The sequence below is a fragment of the Aotus nancymaae genome, unplaced genomic scaffold (assembly GCF_030222135.1).
Source record: "Aotus nancymaae isolate 86718 unplaced genomic scaffold, 86718_ANA_hifiasm-v0.15.2.pri h1tg000049l, whole genome shotgun sequence".
NCBI lineage: Eukaryota > Metazoa > Chordata > Mammalia > Primates > Aotidae > Aotus > Aotus nancymaae.
Window position 1 is genome coordinate 2,585,229 of NW_026988463.1, and position 14,372 is coordinate 2,599,600.

Below are 14,372 nucleotides of genomic sequence, written 5' to 3' on the forward strand. Positions count from 1 at the left end.
TGCGCCTGGCCTTTCCCAACCCACCCCCACCACTCTGTCACCAGGCTGGAGTGCAGTACAACAATATCGGCTCACAGCAATCTCTGAGTCTCAGGTTCAAGCCATTCTCCTGCCTCAGCCTCCCGAGAAGCTGGGATTACAGGCATTCGCCACCATACCTGCTAATTTTTGTATTTTTAGTAGAGACAGGGTTTCACTATGTTGGCCAGGATGGTCTCAAACTCCTGACCTCAGGTGATCCACCTGCCTTGGCCTCCCAAAGTGCTGGGATTACAGGCATGAGCCACCGTGCCTGGCCAAAAAATGACTTCTTAAAGAAGTGTAGGGCCACAGCCCTATAGGGTCGTGGGGTGTCCCCTATCACTGTGCTGAGGCACAGGATCCCAGAAGTAAAGAGACGTGACACCAAAGGACTGGAAAAGACAGCTGGGCTCGGTGGGCCACCAGTCGTCCAGGAGCATCTGTATTTATTAGGTATAGGTTAGGGGGCAGGGAGGTGAGTGAGGTCATCTTAAGAACAGTGATAGGGTCAAGACAATCACGTGTGCAATAAGCAAAGGGTCCACCCCCCTTAGGTCACCGAGGCAAGGAGGTGGGCCATGCACAGCGAAGAGGGTGCGGTGTGCAACATTTCTTATATAGGGTCAGGCTACTTCTAAGGAATTCTACAGGAGGATGCTTTTGAGTCAGCACAGTAGCTAAAGAGCTGGCAGGGTCTACAGCCACCTGCTGGCAGCTTCCAGTGATTTCTATAGGAGGAGGATCTGAGTCAGCACAGTAGCTAGATGTAGGGCTGAAGTCCCTACAGGGTCATGGGGTGTCCCTTATGCTGTGCTGAGGCGCAGGATCCAAGAAATAAAGAGACAGGACACAGAAGTACAAGGAAAATGCAGCTGGGCTCAGGGGGCCACGCCACCAACGAGCAGAGTCAGGCAAGGCCCCGAATGTGCAGAAGCGTGAGTATTTATTGTGTATAGGTTAGGGGGTAGGGCAGTGAGTGAAGTCATCTTTAAGGATAGTGATAGGGTCGTGAGCAATAAAACAAGGAGTCCACCCCCATTAGGTCACCTAAGCTAGGAGGTGGACAGTGCGCAGCAAGGGGCCCATTCCCATGAAGGCAAGGGCCGTGTGCAGTAAAGGGTCCACCCCCATTAGGTCACTGAGGCTTGAAGGTGGGCCGTGCGCAGTGAAGAGGGTGCAGTGTGCAATGCTTCTATCTATGGGCAAACTACTTCTAAGAAGATTTATAGGAGGATGCTTTAAGTCACATAGCAGTGGCAGAGTTATCAGGGTTACTGCCACCTGCTGGCAGCTTCCAATGAGTTCTATGGGCACATGCTTTTCGAGCAGCATAGCGGCAAGAGCTGATAAAGTTCACAGTCACCAAGGTGGATTGCCGGTCTGAGGGCAGCCCTCCACAAGAACTGGAGCAAGGTCCTACAACTCCTTCATCAGGAGGAGTGGCTCTCGCCCCAAGCCTGCCATACAGCGGGTATCTTTACGATACTGAACGCTGCCGCCTGGGCCATGGGTTCTTGTCCTGGTGTAACTGTTTGTCCCTTAAATCATGCTCTGCACTGTGTCTGCTCTAGGCATTCCTCCAATTATAAGCTGCTTAGTCCTTAATTCATGCTCTGTACTGTGTCCGCTCTGGGCATTCCTCCGACTATAAACTAAGATATAATTATAGGTATATATGTAGGGAAATATTCTTTAGGCACTCATACTATCAACTATTATATGATTATATATAGAGGATTATATAAAAGGATTCTTCAAGCCCTAATTCTATAAACTAATATATGATTGTATGAAGGATCATATAAAAGGAAATAGCTGAGTAGTAACACTATAAAGTGAGACACTCCTCAAGCCCTAACTGTGCCAGAATTCCGCTTAGCTCTCATTCCTCGGTGCCTATATGGGGGGTTACCCACACTACACAGCTGACAAGTTATACAGTCACCAAGGCGAGATTATACCGGAGGGGTTTAAGCCCTCGGACGCTCGCAGGATTCCCGGTCTGAGGGCAGCCTTCCACAAGAACTGGACACAAGGTCCTACAACTCCTTTTTCAGGACGAGTGGCTCTTGCTCCAAGCCTGCCATACAGCGGGTATCTTTACTATACTGAATGCTACCGCCTGGGCCATAGAGTCTTGTCCTGGTATAACTGTTTTTCTCTTAAATCTTGCTCTGCACCATGTCTGCTCTAGAGGTTCCTCTGACTGTAAGCAAGATATGCTTATATATGTATAGCTGTTTATCCCTTAATTCATGCTCTGTACTGTGTCTGCTCTAGGCACTCCTCCAACTATGAACTAAGATATAATTGTATATATGTGTGTGTGTGTGTGTGTATATGTGTGTGTGTATATATATGGAAATAACTGAGTGGTAAGATATTCTTCAGACACTAATTCTATAAACTAATATATGATTATATATAAAGGATCATATGAAGGACATAACTGAGTAGTAACACCGTAAACTGAGATATTCTTCAGGCAATAATTGTGCTGGGATCTGCTTAGCTCTCCTTCCTGCGTGCCTAGATGGGGGTTTACTCACAAGAAGGAGCAAGAATGAGAGGAATGTGAGGCAACACTGCAGTGGCAGTTGTGACAAGCACTGCTGCAAGCTCCATATGCCTAACCACAGAGTCCTCATCCTCCCTCGCCACAGGAACCGTGAAGATTTACAGAAGGAGGACTGGAGGCACAGACAGGTTGAGAGATGTACCCAGGATGACCGAGCTAGAAAGTGGCAAACCCAGTATTTTGGCTCCAGAGATGGTTCTTAGCTGTGCTTCACTCAACCAGCAGGTTATGAAAAAAAAAAACAATTAGAAATCCTAGGAATGGGCCCAGCAAAGTGTTAGTAATCCCAACACTTTGGGAAGAGGCCAAGTCGGGAGAATCATGCGGTCGGGAGTCGGGAGACCAGCCTGACCAACATGGAGAAACCCCGTCTCTACTAAAAAATACAAAAATTAGCTGGGCGTGGTGGCACGTACCTGTAATCCCAGCTACTTAGGAGGATGAGGCAGGAGAATCACTTGTACCTGGGAGGCGGAGGTTGCAGTGAGCCGAGATCGGGCTGCTGCATTCTAGCCTGGGCAAGAAGAGCAAAACTTCACCTCAAAAAAAAAAAAAAAAAACAAGCCGGGCGCGGTGGCTCACGCCTATAATCCCAGCACTTTGGGAGGCCGAGACGGGTGGATCACGAGGTCAGGAGATCGAGACCATCCTGGTCAACATGGTGAAACCCCGTCTCTACTAAAAATACAAAAAATTAGCTGGGCATGGTGGCGTGTGCCTGTAGTCCCACCTACTCGGGAGGCTGAGGCAGGAGAATTGCCTGAACCCAGGAGGTGGAGGTTGCGGTGAGCCGAGATCACGCCATTGCACTCCAGCCTGGGTAACAAGAGCGAAACTCTGTCTCAAAAAACAACAACAACAAAAAACAAATCCTAGGAATAAAAAGTAATTGAGACAAAAATCCCAATATAGATAGGTTGAAACGTAAACACCACCAAGCTGAGGAAATCTCCCCAGGATGTAACTGCGAAAGGTACTGTGAGAAATGGGGAGGGGCGTGGCCATGGAATAGGGACCCAGCTCTGGACGCTGCACAGTAAATCTCACGGGAGTCCCAGGAACAGAAGGTGCTGAGAAGAGGACATGGAATAGTGACTGCTCCCCTCAACACCAAGAGGGGAAAAACAAACCATCAAGGACCAAGCACGGTCAATGACAAAAAATTCTTGTCTAGATAAGGATAACTTATAAACAATGCAAATGGTACCAACAGCATTACCATCACTCATCAGCATTGCAGAGTGCTGGGACATTAAGAGTGAAATTATCACGGATGGACACCCGAAATCCCAGCACTTTGGGAGGCTGAGATGGGAAGATCACTTGATCTCAGGAGTTCAAGACCAGCCTAAGCAATATAAGGAGACTCCGTTTCTACAAAATACTTTAAAATTAGCTGGGCATGATGGCACATGCCTGTGGTTCCAGCTACTCAGGAGGCTGAGCAGGGAGAGTCACATGAGCCCGGAAGGTAGATATCGCAGCCTGCTAGAGGCTGAAGTGAGCCAAGATTTTGCCACTGCACTCCAGCCTGGGCATCTGGTTTTGTTTTTTGTTTTTTTTATTTGCTTTTGTTTTTGTTTTTCCCTCAACAAACAAAAAACAGGCCAGAGGCTGTGGCTCATGTCTATAATCCTAGCACTTTAGGAGACCAAGGTGGGCAGATCACTTGAGGTCTGAAGTTTGAGACCAGCCTGGCCAATATGACAAAACCCTGTTTCTACTAAAAATATAAAAATTAGCTGGGTGTGGTGGCAGTCGCCTGTAATCCCAGCTACTCCAGAGGCTGAGGTAGGACAACTGCTTGAACCTGGGAGGCGGAGGTTGCAGTGAGTGGAGATTGTGCCACTGTACTCTAGCTTGGACAACACAGCGAGCCTCCTTCTCAAAAAAAAAAAAAAAAAAAAAAGCAAGGGGTCTCTCCAGAGAACCAGACTAGTGTGATATGTGGTGGTGGGGACCTATGGACCTGGGGCCTCCAGAGCCTGGGAGTCAGCTTGGCCTCTATCTTCCTGTCCCCTCCTGTGGGCCCTGGTGCCTCTCAGATCCCAATCCCTGGCACCAGGAAGGGCAGAGGTAGAAATGATTCTGGGAGTGTCCAAGTCACAGTCAACTCAGTTACAGTCTTTATTGTAAAGAAGTTGCAGTCAGAACATGGGACACTGAAAATACACCATCTCTGGTCTTTCAGGAGAGGGGGAGAGAGAGAGAGAGAGAGAGCGATATATACAAAAATTGTAAACATTTCACTTAAATATCCACACAGAATTGGTCTAGGCTACAATGTAACAAGGTTGTCACTCAACTGCAACTCCAGAGGGAGGTGTCTGTCTGTCTGATGAAATGTGGCAACCGTGTTTGCTGTCGACTTAATGTGAAAAGCCAGCTTTGAGCAACGCATGAGTAGGCAGCTACGCAGAGGGACTCCAACCTGGGACTGGGCCAGGAAGTGGGGTGCAGGTGGAGAGGCAGGGACTGGTCCAGGAAGCCAAGGTAAAGGGAACCGCAGGGGCCGTCTCCTGGGGCACAGTGGCCAGCTGGAGCCTCTGGGCCTCTCTCCTGCTGAGGGGGCCTGTCTTGCCTGGCACCCAGGTGTCCTTCACCTCCCCTGACAAGGTCTTACTGAAGGGCCTAGACAGGACTGGTGTCCAGGCCCGCAGCTAACTTGTGCCTTCCTAGCTAGAACCACCCACACCTGGGCAGGGGCCAGGACCACAGACAGAGGAGTGGCTTGTGGGGCACTAGGAGGTGAAACCCGAAGACAGGACCACGATCACAACACTGACAGGGCCGGGCTGTTCTATGAGCCTGTGAGAGAGAGTGGAGAGCTGCTCCGGACAGGACGCATCACCATGACAAAAGCGAGACAGTCACTACCCACAGGGACATGGGATGGGAACAGTGGCAAGGAGCCCCAGCCTCGGGGCGAGAGTGGTGTCTTTGCCCTGCACCTGCTTTGTCCTGGGCAGTGCCTGCACCTGATCGTAGAGGGCAGCTGGACCTCTGACCCCACTGGAGTGGGCAGGTGAGCCGCAGGGTGGCTGGCCCAAGAGGGGAATGCTCCCCCAGGCCAGTCCATTCGCGGCTTGGAACACACGTCCTGGACGGTGCTATCCCCTTCTCAGGACCTCAGGCCTGGGGCCAGGTGCTGAGGGACTGGGGGAACTCAGCAGGGGACAGCCCAGGCACTCGAGGGGCCACCCCCTCTTGGCCCCGAATGGCCCAAAGTGGCCACCCACTCTGTCCCTGGCGCTGAGCTGGAAGGACCCAAGGGAGGTCCCGGAGACCTTGGGGCCGGCGTTGGTGGGGTGGCCTTGGAGCCCTGGTCTGTGCCTGCCAGCCACTAGTAGGCGGGCATCTGATACCCTTTGGGGCTGGTGTCCAGGGTCTCGGTGAAGGGCGGGCTCTGGTAGGTGTCGGTGCCCTCCACGCCACTGCCCACCGGATAGCCGGGGTAGGCCTGGCCCGCCCCGGCGCTCAGCTGTTCGGTGGCGAAAAGCGACATGTCTGTGCCCAGGCGGAACCGCTGCAAGGCCTTCACCGTGAGCGCCACCTGCGCGGGGGCGGGGTCAGCCAGGGTCAGCAGGGATCGGTCGAGCGCCCCGCCCCTTCGCCCCGTCCTCCCAGGCCCCGCACTCACCCAGCTGAGGATGGAAAAGAAGCTGAAGGCGATGGCGGCCCGCGCCGCGTCTCCCGCCTGCGTTGTGGCCGGCCCGGGCGCCGTGCGCTGCCACTGATTTGTGAGGAAGCAGAAGCCCACAAACCACAGGAAGGACCAGAGTCCTGCGGGCGGCACGGAGGGTCAGGGCGGCGCTCCACAAGGGGCCCACGGCGTCCTCTCCCGGAAGAGGAGGGGTCGGCAGGCACGCGGCTGGAGGCGCCTCGCCTGGGCTCGCCACGTGGCGCGAGGCCCCGCCTCCCTCCTCTCCGCTGACCCCGCCCTCCCCGGAGCGCCAGCGGCGTTCCGCGCCCAGGCCCCGCCCCCGCCCACCTAGGAATTCCCTCGGCTCTCCCCGTCCAGACCCCGCCCCTTCCCCGCCCACCCAGGAGGCCCACGGACTCTCGCCGTCTCAGGCCACGCCCACCTAGAAACTCCAGCGGCTGGCCCCGCCCAGGCCCCGCCCACCCGGAAGGCCCATTGACGCTCGCCGCCTCAGGCCCCGCCCCAGCCTCCCGCTCCCCGCCCACCTGAGAAGCCCAGGTCTAGCAGCACCGCGCGCCGGCGGTCGCGGACGCTGCTGATCTGCTGGAAGCGCACGTCGAGCAGCAGGAAGGCGGCGCAGGCGAGGAAGGCTCCGAGGCCCAGCGCGACGCCGAAGCGGCAGGCGCCCGCGTTCCCGTTGAACACGCAGCGCAGCTCCGGGCCGCTGTCGGTGTTCACGTAGCCCTCGTTGACGATGGGCCCGAAGACGGCGATGGAGAACACCTGCGGGCGGCGCGGTGCTCAGGGCCCTGCGGCGACCGACCTCTGCGTCGCCCACCGGGAGCGCCCGCGCCCCCGGGCCTGTCCCTGCGTTCCCAGGCCGGTATCTGGATGGGGGGCATGGTCACCTCTTCCTTCCCCAAACCCTCGCGTATTTAGTAATTGTTGACAACACGGACCGTTTAGTTAGCATATACTGTGCCCAGGCATTGTCCTAAACCGTCACTTTACATGCGTTCCCTCACCGAATCATCAGAAAGTCCCCATGGGATCTCCATTGTTCTTACCCTCTTTATAAATGGGGACATAGGGGCTCCAAAGGGGAAGTGTCCGGGAATGCAAGGGTGACAAAAGGCGGGGCACCGCTTGGGCCCGTGATGTCCCCTCAGAACCCACCCAAGAGTGTGGGAACAGGAGCCTTCACCTGGGCCCATGATTCCCAGGCTGGCGCCGGCAGGGCGAAGTGGAGGTAGGAGTGGAGCGGGCAGAGCGGGCCGGGAGGAGGGCATGTGGGCAGCGGGGCTGTTGCTCCCTGCGCGGTTGGGAGCTGTCTGGCCTGTTTCTAGCATGCAAATAGGGTGACGGGCAAAACTCCTGGAGTTCTGGGACAGAGACGTCCACCCAGCTTTCTGCACGTGGTGGGCACCTGAGGCATCACGGCCCCCACGTGACTGATTATTAATATCGCCCCTAAGTGTTTGGCCTGAAAGGATGACACCGTTGACCTCTGGGAGTCAGTCAAACCTCAGTGCCTCCTGCCCACCAGTTCCAGGAGGCAGGCAGCGGCGGAATGAGTGGGGAACGCAGTCATTTTAACCAGCGCTGTAGGGGGCAGCCCTGTGTTTCCAAGAAAAGACTTCCAGCCTCAACCTCATCCTTCATCCCTTCGATCTTTTCCCGCTCCAGCTCCGAGAGACCAAGGTGAGGGGGAAGCCAGGACATGCACTTGTCCCCCCAGGAGTGGGCCACAAGTCGGGACATGAGCTCATACTGGAACGCAGCGCCCTGCCTCCCGGTCTGGTCAGAGCCACTTCGAAGGGGAGACCAAAGCCCCCTGCCTCACCGTGGGCACCGCCCTCCTCCAAGATAGGCGCCGAGGTCACCACCTGGACAAAACCCAGAGCTCCGCCACCCACTTGCCACCTCCCCTGCCAGAGGGCAGGAAGGAGCAGCAGGGCCCTCCCAGAGACACCCCAGTGGGCTAGGCTGCCCCAAACCTGCCTACCACACCACCGCCGACAGGAAGCCCTCCCAGCCCAAACCTCTCCTCCCTCAACTCACAGCTGGACCTGGGGGCCAGGGGACAGGCTCCCTGCCAAGGAGCCCGGAGAGTGTGTGTGCAGGGTAAAGGGGAGGCGCTGCCCGATCTCTCTCGGTTCCCGTAGCCCCCTCCTTCTGCCCCTCGGTGAATCCCGTCCCCACCCGGAGCCTGCTTCCAGGTCACAAGAACAGGAAAAACAGGAGTAAGGGCTGCGGAAAGGGACTGGAATTAGACCCGGGGAGGAGGCAGGGGTAAGGGCCACCGGCGGTGACCTCTCAAGGTCCCTCTCCGTCGCCGTGGGCCCCTCCCCCGCCCGCAGGTGGGCGCGCCCTGCCCGGTGACGTCACCCCAACCTGAGGCCGGCGGGGGAGGGGCCGGCAAGGATGAGAGTGAGGTTGGGGGGCGAGAAGCAGGGGTCAGGGGGCGGGTAGGGGCATGAGGGTCGCGAGGCAGGGGCGGGAGTGGGGGCCCGCGCAGGGGCCACTCACCCAGGACGCGACCCTGAGCAGGGTCTGGGGCCGCCGCGCAAAGCTCACGGGGTCCAGGGCGGCCCCCGCGCGGCCCGCGCCAAAGGAGGCGCCCTCCATGGCCGGCCCGGGCGGGATGCGCGCCCCCGGCGCCCTCTGTCCGCCTGTCCGTCCGTCCAGCCCCGCCCGAGTCCGCTGCCGCTGATGCTGATGCTGATGCTACCGACGCTGCAGCCGTCGCCGCCTCCCGGGAGCGCGCGCCGGCCGCAGCGGGGGCGCGCGGGACGGGGCGGGGCCGAGCCCGCGCCCCTCACTAGGTCCACGCGCTCGGAGAGAGGGCCCTCCTCTCCCTCCGCCGAGCCCACCTCCCATCCCCCACCCTCACCTGCCTGCCCCGATCTTGAGATCGAGACCATCCTCAGGAACCCGCCAGCCAGGTCCCCGGGGTAAGGGGGCGAGGGCTCTGGGCGCAGACTTTGCCATAGCCGGAAGGACAGACAGGAAAAGGAACCCGCTCCTTTGCGAAGGGCCCTTGGGTGAGGAAATGAAGGAGTAGGAGGTCCACGGGCTCCAGCATCTTTCCCCAACCCTCGGGAGAGGGGACTGGCTCCCTGGCCCTGGTCCCAGGAAGACCAGATGGGCAACTGGGGTCTTTCCCATGGCCCCCCACAGTGCTCTAGCTGGTCCTTCAGCAGGTTCTAGCCTCGGGCTGGGAGAGTCTGGTGGAAAGAAAGGCCTCCACCCCGGGAGCACCTGTTGAGGGACGAGGAGGGCCACCGTGGCCAGCACCGATGAGAGTGTCGGTTTTGGTGTCTCTGCCCCTTGCCCGTGGCCAGGTGCTGGCGCTCCCAATGCCCTCCCTACTCCTGGATCTCCCTAGGGCACTTGCAGCACCTAGTCTGGAATCGAGGGCAGGGAGAGGCGTCAGAGACCAGCAGTTGGGTGGGGCTGGTGCCTGGCTGCCCCCTGCTGGGTCCCCTCCAGACCCCAGCCCTGGGTGCAACAGGGTCCTTCCCCTCACGTTCCTGCCGGGCTGGAAGTTCAGATGACTCCTAGGTTTCTGTCTAGAGCATTGAGACGTCTGCACTGACTGAGAATTTACAACACCAAGTGCATCACCTGTAGAGGCAGAGTCTGTTACCACCCTGTTCTTCAGACGGAAATAAACAACCCAGCTGCCTGCTACGAGAACCTGCTGTACAGGCGGTGCTGCCTTGGCCAGCCCCCCTGGAGCCCATTGGTTCTGGTCTGGAGCTTTCTTCAGTCTAGCTGGGCACAGTCGGGCGGAGCAGGTGTTGCCAGAGGCGCCACTCACTGGATTTCAAATCCATCATACTGCGCGTCCGATCCCGACCCGTCTCACCCATTGGCCCCAGGCCTCCCCTCTGTGTCATTCATTTTCTTCTTTTACTTCATCACTTAACACCAGCACCCAGACATGCTACACTTTCTCCTAAAAAGCCAAACACTATTGACCCCACCTCCCCTCCAGCTGCCGGCAGTTACTGCTCCCTTGAGCAGCAAACTTGAGTTTTCTATCCTCTGCCTGCACCACCCCTCCTCTCTCTCTCTCTGAGACCTGGCAGAATCAGCTCCCACTGCCACCTAAACTCAAGGTTGCCACTGACCTCTCCGTGCCAATCCCAAGGGCAAGTCTGATGCTGCTGTCAGCTCAATTTTTTTTTTGGGACAGAGTTGCACTGTCGCCCAAGCTGGAGTGCGGTGGGTCAATCTTGGCTCACTGCACAACCTTTGCCTCAGAGGCTCAAGTGATGCTTCTGCCTCAGCCTCTGGAGTAGCTGGGATTACAGGCATGCCACCATGCCTGGCTAATTTTTAAAATATTTTTAGTTTTGGTTTCGCCAGGCTGTGCTCTAACTCCTGATCTTAAGTGATCTGCCCACCTTGGCTTCCCAAAGTGCTGGGATTCCAGATGTGAGCCACTGCACCCCACCTGGAGATCCTCCTCCCTCCTGGTGCTCCTCCTACCTCATGGGCCCCTCCTCTGTGACCTGTGAGCCTTAGGAGCCCAGGGCTTGATCCTGGTGGTGGGGGGGCGGTCTCTCCTCCCTCTGTGCTGGCTCTTTTGGTCTGCGTGTCAACAGCTCTGGAACACTAGCTTGAGCTAGAACCTTTCCTTGAACTTCAGTTCCACTGGCCTGGATGCCCTCAACAGCCTCTGAGTCAAAGTGAAAAGTTTTATTTGGGAGTGAAACTTCAAGGAAGACAGGGAAAAAGGGAAGTAAGGCAGCTAGGAAGGACAGCAGATACAGGCAGTGCGTTCCTGAGCTGACCACAGCCTCACCAGAGGACCCGGCTGGTTCCTGAGGCACTCACAGGCCTCGAAAAAGGCCAGAGAGAAGCGCTGAGTCTGGGTGAGGAAGGGGCACCTTCTCTCTGGCCGAACCCCATCTCCCCTCTCTCATTTGTGCCACATGGCCCCCCGGGCAGCCTCTACAGAAGCCAGCAGCCCCACAGGACCAATCTGGTGGGGGATATGGCAGCTCCCTCCACACAGGCCTCAGGATAGAGGTCCCTGGAGCTTTATGGCCACAGGAGACACTGTTGCTGAGCTGCTCTGGCTGAGGAGGCCCAAAGGCTGGTCCCAGTCACCCCCTACTCGCTGCACTCATAGACTTTTCTGTCTCCAACACACACAGCAGTGCCCAGCAGTCTCCGAGGACTCCATCCTCACCTCAGGGTTCTCAGACTCTCCCCAGTGTACACCACGTCGGCCCCCAACATGAGGGTGAGTCTCCTCTCTGGGGTCACTCAGGGATTGCTCCAGCTTCCTCGCCAGCCCCCCTGCTCCACCCTTACCTGCCTCATCCCAGCTCAGCAGCCAGAGGACCCTTCAAAGCCACATCACTTCCTGCCAAGAACCTACTGTCACAAGAGCTGGGGGCAAAAGCCATGGCCCTTCTGGGGCCTGGGAGGCCTCATGCTGTCTGGCCTCCCTGTACTCCTCGAACCCCCATATCAGCTACTCTGGCCCCCTCTTCCCCAACCAATCAGCGTCCTTGCTGTTCCCTCTCCTCCTGAGGAACCAGGACCCCAGCAGGAAATGCAGCTGAGCACAGGAGGACAGAGCAGGCCCCGTGCACTGCTATAGGCCCCAGCACAAAGCACACGAAGCCAAGGTCCTCAGTCACTTCAATGTTTTATTTGGACCTCAAACTCTGAAGAAGCGGGCAGCACAAATCCCCTGTGGACAGGCATGGCACAATGCTGGCAGGCATCAGCCAGGCAGGGAGTGGGCAGGATGGTGGACCCTCAGACAAACCCCACCTGAGCTTTCCCGTAGGGACTGAGCAGAGTGGAGAGTTCAGTCCATGAAGTGAGCAGCACAGAGCCATGGGGGGCAGGGGCCCTGCGGGCATCCCTGGCTGCACAGTGGGAAGGCAACGGCCCGGGCTCCAGGGACAGGCACGGGGTTGCCCAACCAGGCCCAGTCTTCCTGTGTGAGGAGTGAGGCACCAGGGCATGGGGTGAGCAGGAAGCCACATCCTGAATGGCAAGGGGCAGCCCAGGCTCCTCCGGCCTCCCTCACCTGCAGTTCAGCTGCTGCTCCTTGGGGGCTCCACTGAGGAGGAGGCCAGCAGGTGCCTGCTGTGGGTGCCTCTCTGTTCCAAACCTGAGAGGGGCAGGGCCCCCCGGGTAGTGTCCTGGGACCACTCAACTGAGGCACAACAGGCTCTGGGCCTGATGCACTTTAATGAGTGCCCTGCCCCTATCCAACCAGGCTACTGCAAGGGCCCTGGCTGGCTGTCCCATGGGCTCTGGCTGACCAGCCTCTAGTCACAGGAGCCATCCTTCCAGCCGTCACGCCAGCGCTCATCCACTTTTGAGCAGTCAAAGTCAGGCTTGCCCAGCTTGCGGTTCACCTCATTGTGCAGGTGGCAAAGCCACTGTGTGAAGCATGCCCGGGTGCGGGTGTCTGGCTGGTTCCTGCACAGCCTGCGTAGGGAGAGCATGTGAAGAATGGGAGGACGCAGCGGCTCCACTGCCCCTGCCAGCTCTGTCTGCTCTCAAGGACAGAGAGCTGGGCCACTGCTGTGCGCTTCACCTCGGAATGCCCTCATGCTCCAAGGGATGGGAATTCTCACAACAGGCCTGACCCTGCAGCTCCCTGGGTGTGGTGAACTCCCAGGGCTGCTGAAACACCAACAGGGCCTCAAAGAAAAATATTACAGCACAGACCTAGCAATTTTACAAGCTCCTAACACCCAGGAGGCGGCATCTAGTGTCCCTGGCCCCAGGCAGAGTGTGGACTGGCTGGGGCTGGGCACAGCCTTGTAACTGAAAACTGGACTTGAGTCTTAGCACCTGAGGCTCTGATGCCTCAGTCAGCAAGAGACCTCATTCTGACTGCCCAGGCTGAAAGCAACAATGGCAGCTCTGCCCCACATGTCTGGCCTAGAAACACCTGCAAGGGCCACTTCTGGCTCTTGGCTGCCTCAGTGAGGAAGCGGTGGCTCTTGGGAGCAAAAGTAGTGGGTTTCCAAGATTTTAATACCAGCAGTCCAGAAGTCAGGCAAAGTGGAGTCCTCCCTAACCTGCGGGGAGCTGCCTTTGGTGCCAAACAAGGCAGGAAAGCCCTTCCTGGGAGACCTGTGGCTGTGGGAGAGCAGTTGCCAGCAGCAAATCCCGGCAGCTTGGCCTCTGAGACAAGAGGAGGAGGCTCAGATAGCCCCAGTCCTGACCTGTTGGTGGTCCCTGCTCCTCAGCAAGCTTCTGCCACCTCTGCAGGTTTCTCTAGGTTCCCCACTATAAGGTCAGTCAGGAGCCCCAGGCCCAGGCTCCAGTGCAAAGCTCTGATGCCTGCCAACACATCTTACCTTTTCCTTAGGTCTTCAGCACACTCCTCACAGGGATAAAACTTGGAAAATAAATGTATGAACTGGGCCATGTCTTGCTGCTGTTCTGGGGTGGGCAGGTCGGGGTAGTAGGCGGCCAGGGTGTGGAGGACAGCCCAGCTGTGGCGGCCCAGTTCCTCGCGATCCGGCGGGCAGTCCTCCCTAAATTTGCTGTCCCGCTGCGGAAGGCCGACCGAGAGTGAGTTCATTCTCCGAACAGAAGCGCCCAAAGCTCCCCCCTTGCACGGCCCAGCCGGTGGCCCAGTGGACTCCGGCCAGAGTCCTGCAGACGATCCAGCCCAAACGCGGATGAAGACTGTAAGGCCGGACCTATCTGGGGGACAAGGTTCAGGGAAAGGCAACCCTGGGGAGCTCCGCTGGGGCACCTGGGCGGGGGCGGGGGAGGTCGGGCAGGGATCTGCACCTTCTGCTGTGTCCGCATCCACGTCTTGAAGTCCACGCAGGCCCGGCACGGCCGTCTCCGGGAGACGTCCTCGGCGACCTGAGAATCGGAGGTTGGCGCCTGGGCTGGCGTCGGGGCTGACCTCTCAGACGCGTCTCTCTGCCCCGCTCCCCGGCCCCGTGCGTCGGTCGCCAGGTCGTCCATCACTTCGGAGCGCGCGCCACCGGGCAGGAAGAAGTAGTTCCCGCTATAGAAGCGGCCCCGCTCGCCGGGCGCCGCCATGTTGCCCGCGCAAGGTCTGCCGGGCTAGCTCGGCCTCCAGATGAGCCTCCAGGTCGGCCTCAAGGCCAGAGCGCAAAAATA

The 14,372-nt window shown here is 57.9% G+C and overlaps 2 protein-coding genes across 2 annotated transcripts; both read right to left on the bottom strand.

The window, feature by feature from the left end:
- Nucleotides 1–5,448: 5,448 nt before the first annotated feature.
- Nucleotides 5,449–8,870, bottom strand: SYNGR3 (synaptogyrin 3). Its single transcript, XM_012441803.2, has 4 exons — nt 8,772–8,870; nt 6,788–7,025; nt 6,240–6,382; nt 5,449–6,152 (listed from the first exon to the last, which is right to left on the bottom strand). The coding sequence occupies exons 1-4, from the start codon at nt 8,868–8,870 to the stop codon at nt 5,943–5,945; spliced, it is 690 nt and encodes a 229-aa protein (XP_012297226.1). The 3' UTR covers nt 5,449–5,942.
- A 3,023-nt stretch (nt 8,871–11,893) lies between these two features.
- GFER (growth factor, augmenter of liver regeneration) lies at nt 11,894–14,291 on the bottom strand. Its single transcript, XM_012441860.2, has 3 exons — nt 14,031–14,291; nt 13,589–13,785; nt 11,894–12,707 (listed from the first exon to the last, which is right to left on the bottom strand). The coding sequence occupies exons 1-3, from the start codon at nt 14,289–14,291 to the stop codon at nt 12,545–12,547; spliced, it is 621 nt and encodes a 206-aa protein (XP_012297283.1). The 3' UTR covers nt 11,894–12,544.
- Between the last annotated feature and the right edge of the window lie 81 nt (nt 14,292–14,372).